We start from the raw sequence: 24,038 nt of genomic DNA on the forward strand, positions 1-24,038 counted from the left end.
TTCTTTGGTTGGCTGTTAATTACCACCAGTATAAAACAATTTCATTTGTATTTTATATTGTATCTTAGAGTCTTTATACAGTCTTTCCAGAATTAAAAAAAAGAAGAGAATAATGTCTTTGAGTCAATTGATTTTCAATGGATTATTAATCTCCCTTTATTCTCTCCTCTCCTTATTCACTTTCCAGATTTTTGCCAGGAAAGCCAACCAGAAATACCCACACAGGAACGCAAAGCCGGCGATGCCTTTGTCGTTGCGCTTTTCAACATTTGTACCTGGCTGAGTGACACCCCCAAGGCCTTAACTCAGATCCTTCAACCATACCTGGAGAGTTTGCATGTATGGCAACATCTCTACAGTCTGGCAGGTAAAGTAGCCTCCAGCCATTGAATAAAATGAATGACTTTCTTCCACAAGGTCTTGTCTTTATTATCGCCATGTGAATGCTTCTATATGTCATTTCTAAAGGCTCCCGCTGTAGTTCTGCGCTCTCCGTCAAAGCTGCATTTTACTCTCCAGCCCGTATAAAAAGACACCGAAGGCCGAGACTTGACCGCATCATTTTAAATGTCAAACACTTTAAAGCTTTGCTGTCTGTTAGGAATATTTAGATATTATATATAAGTGCGATTGTCAAGATAGAAAATGATTTTTAATCTGAAGTATATTAAACATCATAAATATATTTTTTTAAGTGCGATTGTCAAGGTAGAAAATGATTTTTAATATGAAACCAAAATGAGTGATTTGTTTCTTTTTGGAGATTTTTGGGAATCAATTAAAACCAGATTGAGAGATTTGCTCAATGTCATCCAACTATCATTTATTCCCACAAGCTGGTTAGTTTAATTATTGGATTGTACCAAATCTTTCATATACCAGCTAGTCAGGAAGGGAATGTTCGTAAATCAGACCGAGAAGTTTCACTACTTCTCCACTTATATCACACATCACGCGTCGTAGTAGCGAGCGGTTTCAAATCGATACACGAGTCGATACAATAACGCTGGGTGCAAAGTGGCAAAACCAAGTGACTTTGAAAAATAGGTCTAGGTCTCACCTGCCTCGGCGTAGTGCCTCGTCAAACAGCTATATCATTTTGTGTTCCGCTCCAGTCTTTTTCTGTGGGTCTGAGGTCGCACATTTGTTAGACGTCCCATAAGATTTCACAGCGCTTCCAATACCGCCAGCATACTTTATCTGTCCCGTAGCCTTTGCTTCTACGGCGGCAGCTACGGGAAATTTATGGCCGCCGTACAACTTCATGCGGTGGCTTCGCAAGCCATCAATACGAGCCGGATATGAAAGGGCAGAGCGACGGAAGACGTACTGTACGGCACCTTGAGAGGGTACTAAGACTTTCACCGTCGGGCCAATGAAATTGATTGAAAACATCTGAATGGGGCCGGTTATTACTTGCTTTATTACAGACATTTTAGCTGAATATATCAGCAATCTAATCCCTATATTTGACATTTATGTCAAAAGTAAAGTTGTGACATGATAAGAAAGTGGACTGTCCCAATGGACTCACAAGACTTGTGGTAATGTCAGCATAGCATGAGTCCAAGGTGGAATTCACCCCGGGCGTCAAATTTTGGGGGGGGGGGGGGGGTGCTAAATTTCAAGAGAGGAAAGAAGAAAGCTATCGTTATAGAAGTTGTAGTGGTCGTAAATATTCCAAATCTGCAGCAGCATTTCATTTTTGGTGCTACTATGCATGTTTTTGAAATGTGGGAGGAAGCCGGAGTACCCGGAGAAAACCCACCCAGGCACCTTCATATTCTGTATTTTTTTCTAATTTTATTTATATACCGGCCACACGTGCCTTTAAATAATGTCATTTTCTTCTTTTGCCAGACACAACTCAGAAAGTGCCGGTCGTGGTGGATCGTATCAGGCTAATAGTCACCAAGTCTACCAACACCATTCTGGCTCACCTGGTTACCATGGTAACAGACTGGCATGCCACAGAGGAGCAAAGTGAAGCCTCGAAAATTGTTCCGGAAAGTGTCTTGGCTAAAGTGCCCAAAAGCTGGAACTATGTACCAGTGGAAGTACGAGCAAAGGAGACTGGGAAGGGAGACGCTTCGTTGAAGAGTAAGCAAATCAGATGGTTTTATTTCCGCATTTGTGCATTTATGAGTGCCACTCATTTATGATTAACACTATGCTTATAAATCTTTCCTGCAGCTGTCACATCCCTCATCATTCAAGCCATGTCCTTCATTTTCACCAACCTGCCGCTGGTCGTAGCGTCCTTGCCCCTCCCCATCCGCTATCTCTTCCAAACGGCAGAGAAACATCTTTCCGAGCATGCCCGGCAACTACGCTCAGTGGGCCTGTTGCTCTGGTCCTTGTTGAACTGCCTGATCCACAATCTCTGGGACTCGCACACACTTGAAGAAATCAGTGGGCTAGCCTTGAACTGTCAGGCCAAGGATCGCCTGGGCCTGTTGGCTGAGTGTCTGCAGGCTTCAATCGGGATTCAACAGAAGGTAAAGAATAAGATCAGAATAGACATAATGAAGGTCCAGAGTGGATAAATATATCATGTCTTTGCTGCGCTTGTTCAAGGCTAATTCATTCTTCGCTAAACCTGACCTCAGTTGAAATTGAGCCACGTGTACCTTGTGTGTGTTCCGTACGTACGGCAGGGTGTACCCAAAAGCACGGTGCACAAGGTGCTGCAGGCTCTGGAGGAAAAAAGACCAAAGTGGATAAACGTGCAGCTACAGAAGGCCCGCAAACTCTGCATAAACAGGTGAGGGGTCAACTTGGAGGTATTTAAACAGAGGTCAAGGTCAAAATGGCGTTAGCGTTCTCTAATGTGTTCATACATCCCAGACAGTGCAATCCATCACTCGGCTTGGAGATGTTGAATATTCAATGGGGGTTGCATTGTATTCATATCATTTGATTGAATACATGATTTTCCCACAAGACGTTATATGTCTGATGTATTAAAACTAAAATTGTTGTTGAGGCCTGGTAGTCAATGAAAGGGGCGGGCCAACAGACATATTTGACATTTCAGCGGGAACTTCAAGGTCGGTCGTAATCCTGAGTGCTGTTCATTCCAAAGCGCAGTCAGTGTTAGCACAAAAAAAAAAAATTGGTTCCCGCTAGAAAGCATTTGAAAGGTCAGGAAAAGCCTACAAAAACATCTGAACTTTGTTTGGGTCAAAAAGTGACTGGTTTATTTTGAACACAACCACCTTAAGTTTGAAAAACGTTTTGTGTCGGTTTTTTAGTTTGACTTCCGCTCTTTGTTTTCATTTGATTTGTACAGGTTAGAGATGGAATGGAGGAAAAAGTTTTGAAATGATTTGGGTTGATCAAATGTGTTCATACTACCAAAACCTTGCATTTCAACAACTTTTTATACTCACCACTGTCCTTTTAGAACAAGCCTCATGTGGTTCTTGGGGGCACCAAATTGGTACACCTTAACTTTTTACCTCTACACATTCGAGCCAAAATCATTTTATTTATTATGTTCATTCATTTTTTCTTTGTTTTGGTTTGGTTTGGTTTATATCCACCACATGCATTAGCAAAAAATAAATAAAAATAATGTGTGCATGCATGTGTACATTATGTGCGATAATTAATATTAATTAATTACACATTATTATTATTATTGAATTAGCAAAAAAAGAGGAAAAAATAAATAAAAATAATGTGTGTGTGCGTACATGCATGTGTTGCTGTGTGAAAAGGAAGAGTGATTATGCGTCACTTGGCCTGTCTGAGGCATTCAGTAAGATCATTACTATTCATTAAACTAACCTTCACAGGGAAGTGACGCCCGCCTTGTAAACACTTGCAATACAATGTCCGAATAAGAGACATCCTGTGCGTGTGTGGCGACTTGACTCCTCACGTGGGAAACCGCACACACTCGTTTAAAAGGGCCTTTCAAAAAACAGATGCCCTCCCAACCCTTTGCCCGCTTTTCCTTTACTGTCTTAACCCCGCCCCCTCCCGTAGACACCCACCTTGTCTTTGCAAAGTAATTTGTAGAGGAGAAGATTATTGTTCTCCATCATGGTGACCCTGGCTGGGCTGACGGGATGCATACACAGATGAAGATGAATGCAGTTATTCCTTGGCGGAGGTCTGCCTCTTTCAGGGCACATTGGCCCTAATGACATGATTGATAGGCTGTCCCAAATCCGGAGGGGCCCTCATTAATCACCCCGCTGACTGAATCCAATCATCTGCTTCACCTGCACAGTGATGGACAGGAAAGGATACACAGCGCAGGTGCTGACACGGATGCACGGCCACCGTCCCAGACAACGTCACCGCCGAAAGAAAGAATGAGGAGGCGTACGGACGGGACGACCCCCCCGCCCGTTTCCTACGCCGCCCTCAATGTCAAGTAGCCAATGACTGGCTGACAGGCTGCACTATTCCTGCTTCCTTATAATTACAAAGCGGGGAGAGAACAATGACAGCAAGTGTATGCGAAGGAGAAGGTGTGATGGACGGTAGCGGGACATCCATCTGTATAAGAAGGCTAGGAAAATGATGGGGGCATTTGTCAGGGCTGGAGGACTGTACATGCGTGAGGACCTTGACACACACGCACGCACGCACACACAGGCAGGACATGCTGAAGACGCACAAATCACTTTTAGTGCGCCAACATCCTTCTCTCAAAATTCCTGGCAGGGGTTTGACAAAAAGTTGGGAAGGGAGTGCAAGGCGATCTGCTATCAAGTGTGAAGTTTGGTTGGATTCAAATTTTTGCATTGGGGACGATTTGATTTTGCCTTTTTTTTTATTTGGGGAGGGGAAGGGTTACATAAGTTTTATGTACCATACATTTTAAATGAATCATTTTTTTAAATTTAATTTTCCTATGTTATAGTTCAAACTTTGCATAAATTGACAGTGGATGGATTATAATAATCCTCCAATTCACACAACCCTATCCCAGCTATAAAGTATCATTTGGGTGGTACTTTGTGTAAATTTTGAGAACCACTATTAGTCATGCTAACATCTCAACTGTTGCCCTTATTTAGCTAAAAAGGTGAGCCAAAATATTAGCTACAGAGTATACATTTGTACGATTAAAGTAAAACCACACAAATAAACATTCAAAACTATTTGATGCAAAATAAGCACATTCATTTTCCTGTGTATTAGCAGATGACTACAATTTTCCTGTTGCTCTTCCTCCCAGACTATTTATCCCACTCAAGTTTTTGCTTACTCGTCACTTTACTCATGCTACTTGTTTTCCCTCTCCCAGCGTCCATGAGCGAGGAGGCAAGGAAAGTGCAATGGCTGCGGCCGAACTGACCGAGCAGAAAATGGACCTGATGCTGCTGGAGGTCTGCCACAAAGCAGGGGGCAGCCACTACCTGAGGCACATCCATCACATCATCCAAGGCAATGAGGTAGGGAAGCACTCCCTCTCGCCAGCACGTTAGGTGGCCGCTGGCCCGAGGCTGCCGTCCGGGGAGAACTTTTAGACCAGGAGGATAAATTAAGTAACTTATCATAGAAGTACATGGCAGAAACAAACAATTAAATTTTGCGAATTTTTGCGAACCTAGTGAATGTTAATTTTTATTTTAATATGGATAACCTGGATTTTCATCTTTATTGGTGACATTTGTAAACTACAATTTTTGTGACTTGTTCGTGTATGTGTGCTTTTATTATTATTTTTTATTTTATTATATTGATTTTTTGTGTATTTTGTGTGAAGCATTCGTTTCAAACTTGAATTAGAAATTAGTTTTGAATATAAAATCTACTTTGTTATTTGGTATTGTGGCAGCCTCAGAAGAAACTATGAATAACTTTTGTTGCTGGTGAGCTCCATCACCTAGCTCATATATTTTTTATATGTTTGTCCACAGATATAGTCTAACAACATGTGACATTCCATTGACTTGGTCTGTTCCATTCCCCACTTTTTATTTTGGTCAACTCATAACTAAAGTGACTTACGGCCAAGACAAATATCAATTTAGTCCTTGGACAGTTATATGAAGTAAGCGGCCTTCAATGACCGCCAGGCGCATAGTTACACTTCCCATCTATTTTACAATAGATTGTCTATAAGGATGCAGCTTGGAATAGCAACAACATGTGCGGCATGTTTATTATTTGATGGATTTCATAAACAGCAATGACTCTGATGGAATGCGAATAGGTTACCTAAGCAGGCTGGAGCTTTGGAGCTCCACCCCTGCCAAGGCTGAGACAAGAGCATTCAGGTCAGGGACACTTTGAGCTGGCGGTGAGATGGAAGGAGAGGAGGTTCGCGAGCCATGTCCGAGTGACGGATGGCCGTGCCGAGTTTGCAGCAGGACATCCACAATACGCAAAATGACTTTCACATTTGTCTTTGTGTTCTTGTACACCACTGCAGCTGCCAAATGATAACCTACTGCCAAAATGCTTTCAGTTGAATTGATTTTTTCCATAACACTGTTTTTTGTTGGTAATCTCATCGGTTTACTTCTGTCTGGTCCGCAGGATTTGCTGATGTCCAAATTGAGCGGTAACACGGACTTGCCCTGTGAGCCACCTCGTCCGGTGAGCTTTGACGTCAGTGATCGTTTCGGCATCACCAAATTCAACCCTCTTGAACAGTTTGACCGAATCGGCAAAAAGAAGCTGGATCAGGTTCGTCAACTTTTTAAAAAGTGTTGCTAGTGACCTCTTTTTTTATTAATTTAATTATTTATATATTTTGTCAAGTCGTTTTCAGAATTGCCTTGCTAATTTTAGTTTGTAGCATTTTTAGAATTTCAGTTTTTTTTTCTTTCTTTCAGCACTTTCATGCTAAAACTTGCACACACTCGATATCTCACGTAGTGCACACTTAACTATTTCTTCCCGATTGTAGTTTTTCCAATTTCCGCACAGTTGTTTGTATTTTCCAATACATTGTCCTGTTTTCAGCCTATTACAGGAAACTGAATAGCTTTGCATAGAAACACCTTATTAGGAGAATGATTAACACGACTTCTCCACTTTGGACGCCTATGCAGTTTGTCAAATAGAGTGGAGCCAGGAGGAGGCGAAGTTCCATCCATCAATCTCCTGTGAAGAATGATCAGAGAGAGGATGGATGGATGAATGGATGGAGTTCTCCTCCTTTTGTCAATAAAGCTCAGTCTGCAGTTAGGATTGACATTTTGGCAATCGAAACACTCCGATTTTTTATCCGCTTCCCCAATCTGGCGCCGGTGCCAAGTGTGTTAATGTTGTGTTGAGGAGAAGAACCAAGAGAGACAAAAGCGGAAGAGAAGGAAGACTAAAGACCCCCAACCCCAAAATTGATTTATTGTTCTATAAATAATCAAAACATCCCCTCAAATGGATTTATAAATTAATTGCTGTCTGATTGGAATAAAAAAAAGAGATGATAAATGGCCTAGTGTTGGTGGCCAGCACTTGGGACTTCTTTTTTGTACGTGGATCTCAGTTGTTAACCCCGATTTATATCTAACGGCATTTATCTACAGGTTGCTATGGTTGAGTGGGCGTGGGAGTGGACAAGGCTGCTGCCAGCGTATCAGGACATGTGCCAAATCACCTTCAAAAATCTGCTGGCCAACAGGTAAAACGCTGATTCTGCATTTTGCATCAACACCAAGACTCAAAGTGTATGGAATGTCCGAAGATAAGTCATTTGTGTGCTGGCCGAATAGTAAATTATCGGTAGGTGCGCGGCCCCCAAAAGACGTGAATAAGATTGAATAAGCACATATAGTGTCTTGCAGATCTTCACTTATTTTCATATTGCACCATATTTTCAGCAATTAAAATTAGAAATACAAAATATAGATCTAACAATTTAGAACATAATAATTAAATGTCCATTCATTTTAATGACAGATGTTATGTCGATCTTACGTTACAAATGGGGTCATGAAACAAACGTAACTTTCCGTCCCACTCTGTGTTTAATAGTGATCCAATTTCCACTTGACATTTGCGACACCAGGTAACATTTCTAATACCTGGTCAGGCGGGGTTCTAAGGATGTCGGGTCAATCCCACAAACTTGTCGAGAGGAGGTTAACAAAGCTCGACACTTGGCATCATCTGATGGACTTCACCCAAAGTCCACTCATGATGTCCCATCTTCCTCACCCGGCTTGTCCTCTCCCGTTCTCGCTCTGAAACGGGCATCAATATTTATGCCGGTATATGTGACACATATGAGATGGCAATACTTCAGGTTGTTCCCTGCGCTCCATTCCCAGCTGTCACGCTGCCAGCGATCAGGGAGCCATGGGGCTACTGCACCTTGTCTCCACGCCTACGCTCAATCCATTCTAAATCACCGCCATTGTAAAACACACGCACACCCCTTGCTAACAAAGGGCAAGCCCTGCATCTGCCAAGGACACAGGTCTAATAAGTGTGCAGCCCTGTGCTGTGTTGTGATGAGCTTGGTCTTCTCGAGGCCCTTTTTCACACGCACCATGACATTCTGCCTTGTCACGCCATTTGTTCACCTGAACCGAATAGCATTCATAAACACAGGCTCTCATTTATGGTGGATCGACGTGGATGAAGCAATACGATGAGATGAGGCGTAGGTGGAGGAGGGGTTAAAGGTTATATAACTCACCCTAATCTCACTGGATCAAAATTGTCTGCATTGCTGTCATTTGCCTCATTAGTCTGCCTTTGTTGGGCCAAAGGAGCAGATTTCATGGAGGATTAGAAGTTTGTTTTCATGGCTGGCATCATGTAAGCGGTCCAAGAGTGCTCTAAAGGAAAAGGACATTTGTGGGTTGATGCGTTGATGACTCACTGTTTGTTGCCACAGATAATAATAACGCTTCACAGCAAATGCTATTTTATCCAATCCAACCGGTTCGACCTCACGTCCAAAAAGTTCTTAAATCGGAGTTCTACTTTTGAACAGGGCTATTTTACCAACCTTTACCAAGTCTGACATTATTATCTAAAGTTGTCCTTCCTGAAAAATAATATGCGTTTCAAGTTGTACTCTTAGGAATTCAGCGGAAATATTCAGAGGCGGAATATCCGCTGCGTATAACATCATAACATTGTCATTGTATCCCACGAGAGGTCAGCTCAATGAGCATATAGTAAAATAGAAGTAAAATATTAAAAAAACTATATATATACACACGCACACACACACACATATATATATATATATAGATATCTATTGAGTTCCTGTGAGAAGAGACCTCCTCATGCTGCTTGATGTAGTCCATTTTACAAGTTTTATTCACCTTGAATGACTTCCCTTTCTTATCCAGAGCTAATAATTTGCTCCCCAGACTGTGTAAGTTAGCAGTGCGGCCCATTGGCCGGTGGCCTTCTATATATTGTTACAGTGGCAGGACAGTTATTGTGCCCAGGGTTTATATCACATTCTAATAGAGCAAGGCTATGAGTTAAGGGCGCTGGGCTTTTACACCGGGGCCGTTAAATCACTGTTCAGATGACTTCATTAGCAGAGCAGGACACATGCTGAGACACTTATCCCTCCACATACACACACACACACACACACGCTTTCACCCTGCTACCTTGACGGTGTAGCGTTGGGGTTAGACAGGATGGGGAGTGGATTTATTCAGGTGTGTGTGTCCTTCTTTGTCACCCGTCACTTCAGTTCCCTCAGCATGATGGCTCATCCATCATCTGCAGATTGAGCTTTTCAGCAGAAACCAGACTGATTAATACCACCCCAGGACCCCCGGGGTAGCCCGGCTGACTGGGCTGACCTGGCTTCCTGCTACAACGGTGCAGTGCGGTGCGGTGCGGTGCGGTGCGTGAGTGTGTAGACAGATGGCTTGTGGGTGGGTGGACTAACTTTCTGAGATGACTTGTTCCCCGACAAAATGGTTGACTGCCTTTAGCTGGGTGGCTTCGTGAGTAACGCTGAATATAATTAAATATGATTGGAGTAAAGGCCTGAGAACCCTTCACTTAGCATGGCATATGAATAGCATCGAGATTGTAAGTTTAGCCAAAATCAAAAACATCTGCTCTGGACATTCCACAAAGTATTGATTTGAAATGAAATCAACTGTGTATTGAACAATGATATTTGGGGGAAAAACGTAGATCATTTTGGAAGCCGCTAACACAAAGATGTTACAAGGCCGTCATCTTTCATTGCGTGCCAAATAATCACTTTGGCTGGGTACAAGAGGCTTTCAAAATGACAAGGTGACTTTAACTACTTGGCTGCGTGTGTGTTAAAGGGTTAAGGTTGCGGTTGAAAAGAATTAGCCAACAATGAGAGATGAAGCCACGTGTGTCAAAGGGCAGCGCTTCCACTCCATCATAAGCACTTCATATTATCCAAGGACATTCATGCTTAACCTTCCCAACACCTCTCCCATGCATGCTTGAACCGGTTTTTGTCATTATATTGTTTACAGTACAGGGAATGATTTTTATCGCCATCATTTTACTCTGTACCTTGACAGCTGCAATACGAGCCAATCCACCGAACATTAAGTCGGCATTGTTTTAACCTCAGCGTTGTCACAGCTCCATAACAATAGCCGTTTTGTGGAAAAATGCCAATCTGCGGCGTTCTTGTGTTTCAGCAGCTCCTTAAATTGCCACGATAGACGCTCGTGCTTTGAGGAAGTGGGCAACCGCCATCTGTTCCGGGGCGCTGCCATATGGCAGGGCCTTTTTCTCAGGGAACAAAATAAAAACAAATATGTCAAAGTGTTTGTCTTTCTCGGCGGATGCTGATCAACCCGGGGAGACGCTGCGTGTCTGGTTTAACGGGCTTGCTTTACGCTTCACAGAATGGGAGCGAGAGAGAGAGAGTGCGTGCGCTAGCTAATTTGCATCTTGGCATCATTTGTAAAAATGCAGCTTTTAAATCCGAAGTTACTGTATTTTTCTGAAAATCAAATCATTTTCAGAAAATTATGAAATTTTCTGAAAATGAAATAATTTGATAGTTAAGTACCGTAATTTTCGGACTATAAGTCGCACCGGAGTATAAGTCGCACCAGCCATAAAATGCCCAAAAAAGTGAAAAAAAACATATATATGTATATAAGTCGCTCCTGAGTATAAGTCGCCCCCCCACCCAAACTATGAAAAAAACCGCGACTTATAGTCCGAAAATTACGGTATATAAAATTATTTCATTTTCTGAAAAAAATCTGACTGTGCACATAATCTAGTGCGCCTTATGTTTGGATGTAGTTAGTGATCGTCAACTCATATTTACTATTTGGCATTTATGCCAACAAGGCCACATTGGAGAAACATTTTTTAAAATATTGACCCTGGGCTAACTCATCACATGTGATGCACAACTTAGCATTCGGAACAGTTGGTTAGCTACATGTTAAATGCAAAGAGCTTCAAGGTTAGCCAGAGACATTTTCTGACTGCCAAAGAAACAAGGAGCCACGATCTGCCTCTCAATCTTGCTAGGGCAGAAATCCAATAGACGTTTCACTTTAGAAAATCTGAAGATGTGTCATTGAGGATTCTGAGGAAGGCCTTCTTTTTTTGTCTCGTCCGTCCCCGCCACTGAGTGACGCTTCGGGATGGGACTTTTTCTTGACAAAGACAGAAGACACTTTTCGCCCGCTCGCTTATACATGGAGTGTTTTGTATTCACCCGCCCCGGACAACACTGTCACATTGAGGTATTCATTAGAAGTAAGCAGTTACTGGCGCGCTTGACAAGCGCGTACACGTCGTCTCCGCACCGACTCGTGTTCACGTCACGGCGAGCGTACATGTGTCTGTGGAGGTTCACTCTTATATTTGGAGGTTTGCCTCAAAGGCGAATAAATCAAGCATGTCTGGGATAAGGCCATGGCCTGCTTCAGACTGCACAGACAGTCTGAGAGGCTCATTAATCATACGGCCAGTCACAGATGTGATGGCTTCCACACAAACCACCAGCAGGCTGTGAAAGTCACATCTAGCAGGCAGGCAGGTAGAGGCCACACTTTGTCGCCCTCCACACCCAACTCCCTCATATTTCTTTCACAACCTCCCTCACCTCTGGCATCAGGCCTCAGTTGGATACTTTTTTTTGAAATATTTGCGTTGACCTTCGAAAAACGAGCTGGCGGGTCAAAGCAAATCTGTCTTCTCACAGAAGTGATCATGATCAGACCGTTATGGAGACGTGAAGCATTTGTCACGAGTGCTCACCATTTAGTTGACTGTGCTCACGTTTTTCTTTTCACGGAACATTCTTGCCTTTCAAAAGATCCTTGTAAGTGTCGTGGGATTATCATACAAGTTTCCCCGACCGTGTATATGTCGTCCTTTGCTGTAATTTTTTTTTTTTCTGAGTTTTCGCAGCATGAACGGCCACCTCTGGGGCGGTTCCACTTCCAAGTGCGGCTGGATGAATTGCTGGGGAGAGACTGTGTACTATCAGAGCTAAATGAAAATGCCATTTAATCTACTGCAAAGCCCTCAAAGGATGAATAGAAGTGGCGGATGGAACAGGGACAAGACAAAGGCACCCGTTTTTGATTAAAAATGGCAAGTCCCAAGGCGCCGCCGAATACACTGTGGGGGGTTTGAATTACAAAGATAAAGAAAGTGTTCTGCACAGTAGAACAAACTATAACCTCTCTCAAGTATTTGACTGTAGTAGAGGGAAAGGATCTTTGTTAGCAGGATGGTGAAGTTCATATGAAAAGCGGAGAGCTTGAGGAACCTTATGTTCCTTATGTAGCTTATGTTCATTTTTCTGACTGTTGTCTTTTTGCCATGAGATTCTGGAAAAAAACAAAGTTCTCGTTTGCTTGTTTCCAGCAGTTATTTGAGATGAATAATTCCATATTTTGCTTTTGCAGCCAGTTGGCAGTTTTGACTGATTTTACATAGACTGGGAGGTGATTCAAGAGAGACATGGTCTGATTTTGTTGCCATCTTTCCGGTTGATTTACTGAGTTGACTTTTTAGCTGACTGCGGCACACTATTGTCAAGAGCAAGTCTTCTACCTTCTGTTCCAATCCATCATTGTTTTCTTTCTATTCCGCCTTATTCACTGTAGCTCAAGTTGAGCTCTTGCCTTTCAGAACCATCCATCCATCCATCCATTTTCCTTTTTATTTTATTTGTTTTGCGACCGAAATCTTTAGGTACGGTTGCTGTGAACTCACTTCACAACCAGCAATTATTTGACATAGCAAACAATTCTTCTAAAAAGAAGCTTCATGCTGTTTAATGCCACTCCGAGGTGAAATTTGCTGTCAAACTAAAACCAAATTACACTTAGAGTATTAAAAAAAAAAAAAGTTCACAAGCTTAATACTAACAAACAACTTCTCGTCAGTTGTCTGCCCCTGGTGGCCATGTCTTACTCACCCAAAGGAGATGCAATTTATTAATTCATTAATGTCTTTAATTTTTTTTTGACTCACATATACGTTTGAACGTACTTGTAGACTAGATGCTAAAAACGTCGCATTTTTTTTTTCCACGATACCGTCTCTGTGCGTATGTGTGAGGCCATATGATGGCGAAGCTCTGTTTTGGTGGTACATCATGAGGTTGTATCCTGCCGTCACGCTCATTAGAGTGTCTGCGGTGCCCAGGCCAGGCTGGCCAATCACACGGCTCTCTTCGTCTTTCCCATTTGCATGTGGTCCAGGAAGAGATAATTAGAGGGATCTCTGCCTGTCACTGTTAATCTGGGACTTAGTGAAGAGCTGTGACGCCGACATGCTGATGGACTGACACGCTTGTCTACACACACGCACACATGTACGCACGTTTGATACAAACACTCTGGCTAAGTCATTTACCATTTTGACCTAAGACCAGTGCAATTATGATGTGAAAATTCCTTTGTCTCTAATGCCACATCATACAACAGAGACTCTCTGCAGTCATATATGAACTAAAGCATGTTGACTCTGGCTGTTTATATCCTTTGTAGGATGCTGTTGACACAGGTTTTTGATTCCCAAACAGGCAGAATGCTCAGTAAGCCTCTTGAACAAGCCCAGCTGTCAGCCCGATAGTCAGACACACACACACACACACACACACACACACATTTGGGTTTGTGTGCTCATGCACTGGCACAAACCAAAAGCACACGCTCGCACAATGCTGATTGGCAGCTCTCCTGTTTTCCCATAATTCTGGCTGATTTATCCAATCAATCTCACTTGTGGGGGCTGGCAGAGTAATATTAAGAACAAAACTGTGGCTATCAATTAAAATTCACTTTAAACAGTTTGAAATAGCTATTGCCAATATGTGCATCCCTTATGTTTGAAGGTTATTGCTTAAAATGTGTCCAAAGATTTAGAACTATATATTTATCAAATGTACGAGCAGTCTTATTCTATTTTCACTAATTCAGTTTTCAATTTTTTTTTTTCCTTTCATGTGGCTAACATGGCACAGCTTGACATTTTTCTGAATCAGACTTGAGTCACCTCCCGCAACTTATATCATAAAACGGGCCCCCTCGTTTGCATCAGTGGTTATCCGGTGCAGCTCCTGATTTGTAGCTAGCTAGCTAGCTCTCCTCTGTGACATCACAAATCATATTTACAAGATATTTATATTCAATTCACAGAGTCCTAAATTCCTTTGCATGTCAACATTGACTGTTTAAGCATAAAGTAACATATGTGGACAATGGCAAGTGCTCTGTGAAGAGCCTTGTACAAGCGCTTGTCTCCAAATGACAGCCATTCCTTTTTGCACCATGTGGGACTGTTTAATGGTGCATGTAGAGACAGAGGGTGACCTCGGCTGTCTTGCTCTGTGACCCCGTGTCGCCGCTGATGGCACATAATAGTTGACACTTGACTTAAGGGGCTTTTTAAGTGCCCGAGGTCCTGGATTCGTATTCTAATGTGGTCATCTTTCTACTGGAAGACATTTCTTTTGTTCACAAGCTCCCGCTACACTTGTTTTCCCCCTTTTTCCCCTTCCACCTTCCTTTATCATCTTTTTTTTCCTGCAATCACTTGTGACACTCAGACCTACTCAGAAGCTTCCCCACCTTAAAGTGAAATAGCTTGCGCTTGTGCCGCTGTACGGCCCCCTCGTGCCATTACAGGTAAGCACAGGGGTGCACTTGTCTTGGCACTTGTCTTGACAAATACAGAGAGTCGGAAACTGCAGCTTCTCACCGCAGCCTGCCGCAGCTTTTGAATGGAAACAAAAAACACTGCAATCCTCTTTCACTCCTTTCTTTTATAGATGTTCCTTTTTGCCTATTTAAAATATTTGTGCCATCTCCAAATCTGTTTTTCCCATGAACTCATTCACTGGCAACCCGATTGATATCTTTGACGTCTATAACCGTCACTGGCACTGAACGAGTTAATATATTGCTCTTGAATTTCCTCAAAAATACACTTTGCATATGAATTTGACTGTTGGGATATAATAAACTGAATGTGTGTTGAAAAATCGTCCAGTTTTGATGTCACATGGCAGTTTGAACTATCACTTCTAAGCTAGCTATGTTGTCTTGCGCTGTCAGGTAAGTATGTGGCAAAGTGGTAAGTGTGCATTTGCACTCTCCTCTTCTCCTTCTCTGCCTCCCTTACCGTTGCACTTGTCTATTTCTGCTCTTACTCGTATTATTTATCTGCTCTTGCCACTCTTGTGTGTCTCTCTCGGAAAAAAAACACATCATGCTTTGGTCATATTTTTTCCGAGTCTTTGATCACAGGCTTTACTTTGTTGACTATAAGGCCTCTCACCTCCTCAGTGCTTGTTTCAAAAGAGGGAATGTCCTTAGCGGGCTCACCTGTGATGTTGATGGCTAAGAGCATTTGAGAGTGTGTTTTTGTGTCCACTCTGAAGGAACATAAACGTATGTCGAGGTTAAGGTTACAATTACGTCAGCTACACCACTGCCGTAAAGTTCACTTTTTAAATGTCTGTATTTCTTGTAGCTAAATTGTAGACTAATGGAAATACATTGTGAAGATTTCAAAGATGGTCAAGGCAATTCTGAGGTAGTACAGTAAATTTGATTTTGCAGGAATACATTTGTTTTCTTCAACGGCATCTTTTGTGTCTTCTCTTTGCATGGACTGCTAAGAATTTTTTTTTCTGATTCAATTTGCCGCTATTCCACTTTTTGATACATTTCTTTCTATTTTTAATGCATAGCCGGGTTTGACTGGAAACATCTTTGTTGTCTGTCTTTTGTGCCGTTACGGAAACTGCTCTACCCTTCACATTGTTTGACTTGCATTACTGCCGATCTTTATGAACGCCATGGACAATCAGAAGTAAGGACAGTGACGAGACTGTTGACACTGTCTCTTCCTATTTGGACTCATGACACTCGGTTGGGTCTTCTTGACTTTCAATTGCAAAAATGGAATGTGGTCAGAGGCTCACTCCTCATTTCCGCTATCCTTCACATCCATCTTGCTGGTAACTATCCAGTCACGTCTATAACTCTGACTCATAGAAGAGGTTGCAAGATGCTAGTTTCGCCCTCCCTCTAGCTCTTGGTCTCAAGGTCGGCGTTTGTCAGTGCTCTTGATGTTCATCCTGTTGGCTCTCTCTCCTCGATACAATCCACACTGGTACACAGATGGCCAAACAGTGGAAGTGTTGAACGGCCATCATACCTTTTAAAGTGATTCTCTTCCTGCTCGCTTATCTTGTTGACACACTCTCGTAAATGTCCCTATTTGGGCACGTACGGAGAGAAAATGTTGGCTCTACTAAAAAGTGTATTTTTTCTTGCAGGGGTTACAAACCTCCTTGAAGGGCATTGTTGGGGTCTGCTGTTTGATGGTTTGTTCTAAAAGCCTGAAGCAATCAGAAAACTAACCCAGCGTGGTTTACAATGCAGGCGAACGCATGTCACGGCTTCCATTTTCTATTACCTGGTCAGACTGATAACAAATGGTTCAGACTTGTCGTTTCTTTAACGAACTGTAAATACCTTCGAGGTAAACGCATTTACACCTCATTCGCCCCATGATTAATGGAATATCGTGTTGATCCAACAGCTCTGTCACACACTGACACGGCACCGGGAGCAGTTAGGGAAAAACAGGAAGAAAAAAGAATACATTTGACGCTCCAAATATTTAATGAAAATGAATCTCAACACTCAATCTGCATTGCGAACGAGCTATTTTGTTATATTGTTTCAAAGCGTGCAATGCGTCACTAAAGAAACATGCAAAACATGTTGTGTGTGTATAAATATTCCGTGTAGGGCCCAGTGTGGGCTGATATCTGTCCGTGTGGATCTGTGTCACCCAACGCAGATACGGCTGATATCGCTGTCATCTCAGCATTCACATCTGACAGAAGCGATCATAATCAGCCTCCCTCTGGCTTTCCTTTCCTTCCCCGCTATCTGTTTTCACAACCTAGCATGCTAGTTGAAATTTTCACCTCTGCCTTCATGTCTTAGTTTTCTTTTCCATACAAGCAGTGTGGCACTTTGGGAATATTCCGTAAAACAGTATGGATAGTTACTGTTTGTTGCTGTTCCTGTTATTTCTGCTGGCAGGTTATGAGTTGTGTTTATTTGTGTGTGGGTAGGTGGTTGTGTGTCATAGAACATTTTACAAAGGGATCAGGCCCGGGGGTGTTGATGCATCACTGCAGTGAAGCAGGGGAGAGGGTGGAGGCGAACAAGTTCAGAGCAGATGTAGCAAACAGCCTCGCTCGGCTGTACGTATTTATTTGAATTTTTCTGAGGGAGGGCCAGATCTGCGCTCGGTGGCGTTTGGTATCAGTGACGGGAAAGATCAAGTCGCGACACCACAAATGAAGCTGTCAAAGTGGCTCGACAGCTGGGTCCCGAGGCGAACATCCCTCGCGCGCGCATTTTATTATCATCGCAGTGAAACCTCACAGCAAGAAGGAAAGACATCAGGTTTCTCTCAGCTGGAGAGAAGAAGGCAAGGGAGACAAAACTTATATCATGATCCACCACGGAATGACTTAAGAATGTGTAGAACGGGTCACTGGGATCTTGGCCCAGTTTCTGCAGCAACTAATTGGTATGTGAAGTGGGAAGTTTTGTTTCTTGTTATGTCTTGTTCACTCAATCTGTTTTTGGATCTACCTGCTGCCCACTTCCTTATCTCTACCAATCAGCTCTCTCAGCCACTCGTGTCTTGTCCGGGTGTGCCTCGCTGTCTCCTCGGTTTGCTTTCTGTTTTCTGTTCGTCCGTGTCGGTTCGTTGTTTGTTTCTGTCATCGTCAGTCACGTCTCCCTGAGTCTTACCTTATATCCAAGTGTGATAAGTTTATTCCCATATCTATTACTTTCAGTCTTGTTTGGGGACAGGTTAAGTTGAGCCTACATCCAGTGCTTGTATCTCAAATATTTTGCTCTGCAGTCAAAGCGAAAACAAAAGTGAACTCAATTTTTAATTTCGTATTGACACATGAAGTCGATGCACAATTTGTCTGCGCGGGCCACATTAAATGATGTGGCGGGCCGTATCTGGGTCCCCGGGTCTTAGGTTTGATAGCGATTCCTTAGACGATGGACTGTATTTAATAACTCAGTCTAGTCAGTCATATCTGAAGGCACCACTGTACATGAAAAAACGCTTTACTAATATCCAGTATAATAATTGCATCAGAGGTCATCCTATGCATTTTTGTGGCGTTGCGCTAGCATCTTTTTGATCTGACACCGGTATATAATTGTGTCATGTTGAAAAGGTAGTCATATCATTTTTCTCCACATAATTGTCCAATCTGTTTTGTATAGTAGATACAATTCACACCAGCTAATTAGTATCCACACACAGAGAGACATGGGGGAAGGGAAACAGGGACAAGCAGACGGGGGAAAGAAAAAAAAAAAAAAAGAGGGTGAGAAGAAGCAGAGGAGAGGGTAAGGGAGGATAATTAGACAGAATTAAGCCATCTCTCTAATCTAGCCCCTGAAAGAAAAGAGAGGGAGATGGAATGGGGATGGGGGGTGCTCGGGGGTGAGGTCTTCACATTCACCCCTCTCTGCCTTCGGTTTGGCAGAGGGTGTGAATGTGTGGGAAAAGTGGGGCCTGGTGCCTGAGACCGGGCAGAATGGATCAGCTTGGGATTCGGAGGCAAGAGAAGTGTCCCATTGTCATGATGTCAACGCAACTCAAGAAGGTTGACCTCTGACTCCTATGGATTCATGCTAGCCCAATGCAAAGCCCCACCCCGCAGCACCCTTCCGATGCCAGAGGTACCAGATCGCCGCCGGGCGCCCACTAGGGGGTACCCGAGCCTTTTGCTGCGGGAAATCCACGCGCTTTCGCCTTTTACGCCGCTTTACTCTCTGATGCATATACCGACGATTCCTCGCCGTTTTTTTTTTTTTTTTTCTTCCACGCCTCCCTTCAGTCACTCTCTTGTCTCACGTTTTGTTCCCCCTCTTGCTCTCGTCCCGCTTGGCATCGGCGTAGCCGTGAATATAGCGAGTGCCGCCAGATGTCGCAAATACATCATCTGAGGGATGCGGTGCTGATGGGGGGGGGAAAGTCAAGGCACGTACACACAGGGGGGAGGGGGGGAGCAGACTGTGCGTGTACGCCTGCATTCATCTGTGCATGTCTCTGTTTTCCATTCGGTGTGTGTGTGTGTGTGTGTGCGTGGGTCGGTCTCTTGTGTGCAGACGCTTGCGTGGAGGTCACCGCAGGTCAGCATATTGTCCCTCAGATGTTTGATATTTTATGTATAAGAAGCCGGCCGGCCGGCCAGAGCGAGAGGATGAGCACGTTCCTGACAGAGGCATCGCTCCGCCGACAATTCGCCACCTCAGCAATGTCGAGCCGGGCGTCACATCATCAACAATGGAGAGCAGCGGCGTTTTTACCCGCGCAAGGATGATAGGAGCGAGAGATAAAACCCAGAGATAACCAGGACTGTCGGGGCACGGCATCGTTGCAATAAAATGATTACCATCGTGCAGAATACGGAACCTCCAAGGTTGAACACGAGCGGCCTCCAGCTTTCATTTGTTTGAGTTCAGCTAAGCTTCTCTGGGAACTCGTATCGCAAACGTTTGGCCAAACTTAATCGTGGAGATGGACTTTGATTCCTTTTTTGAATATGCGTTGTCGGATCAAATGAGAAGTCACAAAGTTCTAAATTGGACCTCAGGAAATATTTCTTTAGTAACGTTATGCGCTCATGCCATTATGGAACAATGTTAGCAGTGATGTTAAATCTGCTACACTGGCAGGACACGTGGCTCAACTTTCATTTGGTGAATGGTGTAGTTGAGGTTAAGGGCCCAGCTATTCATTTAGTTGACTAGCTAATGATAAATAAACAAATATAAATAGAGAATTATAAAAAAAAGATCTCATTGGACAAATGTAACTGCTATAAAGAACTTAACAAAAATACAACATATATTTGCAGTCTTCTTGGAGGTGAAGGAAACTTGCATTAAAGTGGAAATCCAGTCCAATTTTTTATTCTAATAATTTGTTCTAATCTGCCCCACTGGTCTAGCCACGGCATTATGATCCATGTTACGTTTGCGGAATATGAATGAATCAGCAAAATCCACCATTTTTAGCCACCTCAGCGGGTCCCACACTGACACTTTTGCAGTTGCAGGTGTTCTTGTGAGTTAGTCCTGGGCCAAAGGAGGGAAGGAGGGAGGGGCAGAGGCCGTAGCGGGCAGGGATGGCGTTGGCTTCCTCAGATCACACAGTGTCGTGGAGGAGATTCCCCCAGAGAAACGTAATCCCAACCCATGCTCCTCTTTCCCTCCTCCAGGGGGAAGTTTACCGCCAGCTTGCTTTTGTAGTCGGCCTCAAAAGATTTGCAGCAGTCAGCATTAAAAGGTGCAGATCTAAGAAGACGCCTCCAACTGAAATACCGACAGAAGAAGGAGGCGAGCGGGAATAAAAATAAAGCGGGAATGAGCGGGAGGCAAGATGATAGAAGCGTTAAAGAGACGCTAAATACTGCTCTTTATATTTTCTTTATGCCCCAACAACGCTTCCAGACATTATCTCACTTTAGTCGTTGAAAGGTTCTATTCTGTAGTCTCCCGGATACCAGACAAATGGCCGCTCATGAAAACCAGAGGTTCGCACGACTGAGAAAACATTCCGACTAGTACGGCCAGAAGCAAAGCAGCACAACGAGACGTGACGAACCATTCACTACCCTCGTGGTTCTTCAATATCAACCGACCCCCCTTCCTCCCCTAATTTCCTTTCTCCCCCCTTTTCGCTTTTCCTCCATCAGAAGAGGTGGCACTTTTGTCACCGAGGAGCGCGGAGACTCACGAAGCGAGGCAAAATATCATAACAAACAAAAACAACATAGTCAACCCCCCGAAATCGAATCAGGAGCCATTGATTCATGCGCTGAATGGAGACAGTGCGGCTTATCCAATACAGCCCTTGACGACATGACGGACGGACGGACGGACGGACGGGGGCCTTAACAATTCAGATGTGTAGTTCCCATCGTCACCTCGTTCTCACCTTTCCACTCTGAAAAGATGATCCAATCATCACTCCCAGTGCGTTATTTGATGTCTTCATTTATGTAACTCAATTATTGATTTTATTTTTCTCACTAAATTGCTGTGCCGTGCAGGTTTGCTTGTTTCTTTAGGCTTGCATTTGGAATACTGCAAAAATATGATTCTTTGTACCTCATTTTCTAGGATGCTATGATCTGAAATCTATTTTTAATTCCCCCGTGTTATTTGAGATTTTTGTTAATACATTTATAAAGTTTGGAAATGATAGGGACGAAGCTATATATATATATATATATATATATAATATATATATATATATATATATATATATATTAGAGTTGTCAAAACATTGCAACTGCTCTGTTTAATACACGACTACACTTTTAATACACTTTTACATGGATAATAATGTCCGACCTATTTCAAACTAAGGACGGCATTCAGACAATACAGCCGTCAATAATCAGAATGCAATCATGTTCAAATCATTTCATTCTCCGTGATCATTGTTGCTCTGTTGACCCATGGCCACGGCAAACAACACGTAGAAGCAATACATAAAGCAGACACATTAACAACGTAACACTATTAACCCTCATGGGAATTTGTGACATTTGAAACACGCTTATTTAATCCATGATATGTGCATCTTGCTGTTGTTTTTATGACGAAAACAATCTAATAGCCAATATAATGCAACAACTTTGCACTTATTATTGGTAATAATACTTTGGCATTGTAGGGTAGTGCTATTGATTTTTGTAAGGCAATGCATTTATTGTGAAGGTAAATGTTATTATTTTAATATTGGAACTCATGCTAATTTAATAGAGCGTAACATAAACATCAGGGTGAGAGCCTGGGGGCTTCTTCTCTCCATCTTTCGTCCCACATCGACACCTTTAAACAATATACACTCTTCTTTTGTTACCATGTTGCATTAATAAATACAGCAGATATGGTTGTATGTGAAATAGTTTTAATATTAAGTTTTTAAATAGCACGTTGGGCTATTGATTTGCTCGTCTGCTCCAGGGTACTGAAGTTTGAGTTCGAATGATGAATTTGAATGGCTACAGGTGGATACAAATTTTTATTGTAACTTCTTCCATGTCAATATAATGTGTTTATGTAAAATGTGAGCTACATCCATTTTTTCCTGTACTATTATGATTCAAGGAATTTTATTTCCAAACCAGTTATATAACATGAAATTTGATACCCAGGGTACCAGATTAGCCTAAAAACCAAAATTCTGCTGAGCTAGCATTTCATTCCATATCATATTTAGTTATTAATAATAATAATAATAAATTATATTTATAACGCACTTTACATTCGGCGGAATCTCAAAGTGCTACATGGCAAGTAAAAACAAGAAAACAAAGCAAGTTGGTGAACACCTTCCCATGATGCCACTCGTTTTTCATTTCTCATACAGCACTGTCGCTCCAGCCTCGTCCCCTGCTTCCTGTTCTCATCATCTCGCTGCTACGTATTAATATTTAATCCGATATTGAAAAATTGAAGCGGGTGCACCTTCAGCAAGGCTACCTTGGCTGTTCAGCATATACCATCCACCTTAACCCCCACACTTGGATCTACAGTGAGGATGTAGTGAGGAGTAAAAAAATTTGAACACGCCCTTGAGACAAATGCTAATCACGGGGTTGTTGCTAACCGTTCGGATTTGTTTTCCGAATCACTTCATTCGTGGCATTCCTATTGAACCGTCGTTTTCATATACTCCCTGTTTTTTTTTTAGCAATGTGTTTCTATAAACGTCCTTTTTCGTGTGACAAAAATTGTTCTCACCGTGGAGCATTTTTCAGTCCATCTCAGTCTTTTAGCCCTCACTACTGTTCAGTTCAATGCGCCTCACTTTTCTTAATAGACCGGGAGACCCTGGCCTCTCGGTTGTTACCATGGCAACTGACCTATTTGCTTGCTGCATGTGAAAGTGAGAGTGAAAGAGCTCAAGAGAAACGTAGATCGGGGTCACGCGGACGGACAGACGGGTCTCGTCGTTACACTTTTTTGCTCGCTTCAATTTGACCAGTACGAACTGAGAAAGTTAAAATAAAATTGACCGTCTTATTGCAGTGGCAGGTATGTGGTGTGTCTCCAAACGGGCATTTTCATGTGTCACGGACTTCGGTCCTTGTTTTCATTAATCAGTTGACGTCAAGTTTTTCTGAATCAAACTTATCCAACCATTCCTTTATGGCTCCTGGGCACTCGCGCTGAATCAGGTTGGAGCCGTCCCCAAACTGTTCCCACCGTTTTGGAGGTGTGTTTACTGACACCCACGCATACACACAAAAAAAAAATATCTAATGAGGGCGGGAAGCCATGTATACAGACTAAATGGCAATTAGTTCCTAAATTGCGTGATTAAAAATGCACAAAGTGACATTTCAGGTGTATGTTCTTGACAGCAAAGTATTTGCAAGAGAAGCCTCCTTATGCAGAATGGTGAACACTTACTTGGTACTGCTTCCTCACACGGTCCAGTTTTGAATCTCCACCTGTTTGTTAAGCGTGAACATGTGAGCAATTTTCATCTTTTAATCGACACCAAATTGCACCAGGAGACAATTT

General features: G+C 42.8%; 1 protein-coding gene across 3 annotated transcripts in view; it reads left to right on the forward strand.

The window, feature by feature from the left end:
• kiaa0825 (KIAA0825 ortholog) overlaps window positions 1-24,038 on the forward strand; it is a 76,229-nt gene that overhangs the window by 25,694 nt on the left and 26,497 nt on the right. For 2 of the 3 annotated variants that reach the window (XM_037257768.1, XM_037257769.1), the window contains 7 exons: window positions 188-367; window positions 1,861-2,100; window positions 2,194-2,498; window positions 2,658-2,764; window positions 5,267-5,414; window positions 6,505-6,654; window positions 7,500-7,594. In XM_037257768.1, coding sequence (XP_037113663.1) covers window positions 188-367; window positions 1,861-2,100; window positions 2,194-2,498; window positions 2,658-2,764; window positions 5,267-5,414; window positions 6,505-6,654; window positions 7,500-7,594 — 1,225 coding nt within the window. The remainder of the gene's footprint in view (window positions 1-187; window positions 368-1,860; window positions 2,101-2,193; window positions 2,499-2,657; window positions 2,765-5,266; window positions 5,415-6,504; window positions 6,655-7,499; window positions 7,595-24,038) is intronic. The other variant, XM_037257770.1, reaches the window with a different exon arrangement.

This window comes from Syngnathus acus, chromosome 9 (assembly GCF_901709675.1).
Source record: "Syngnathus acus chromosome 9, fSynAcu1.2, whole genome shotgun sequence".
Lineage (NCBI taxonomy): Eukaryota > Metazoa > Chordata > Actinopteri > Syngnathiformes > Syngnathidae > Syngnathus > Syngnathus acus.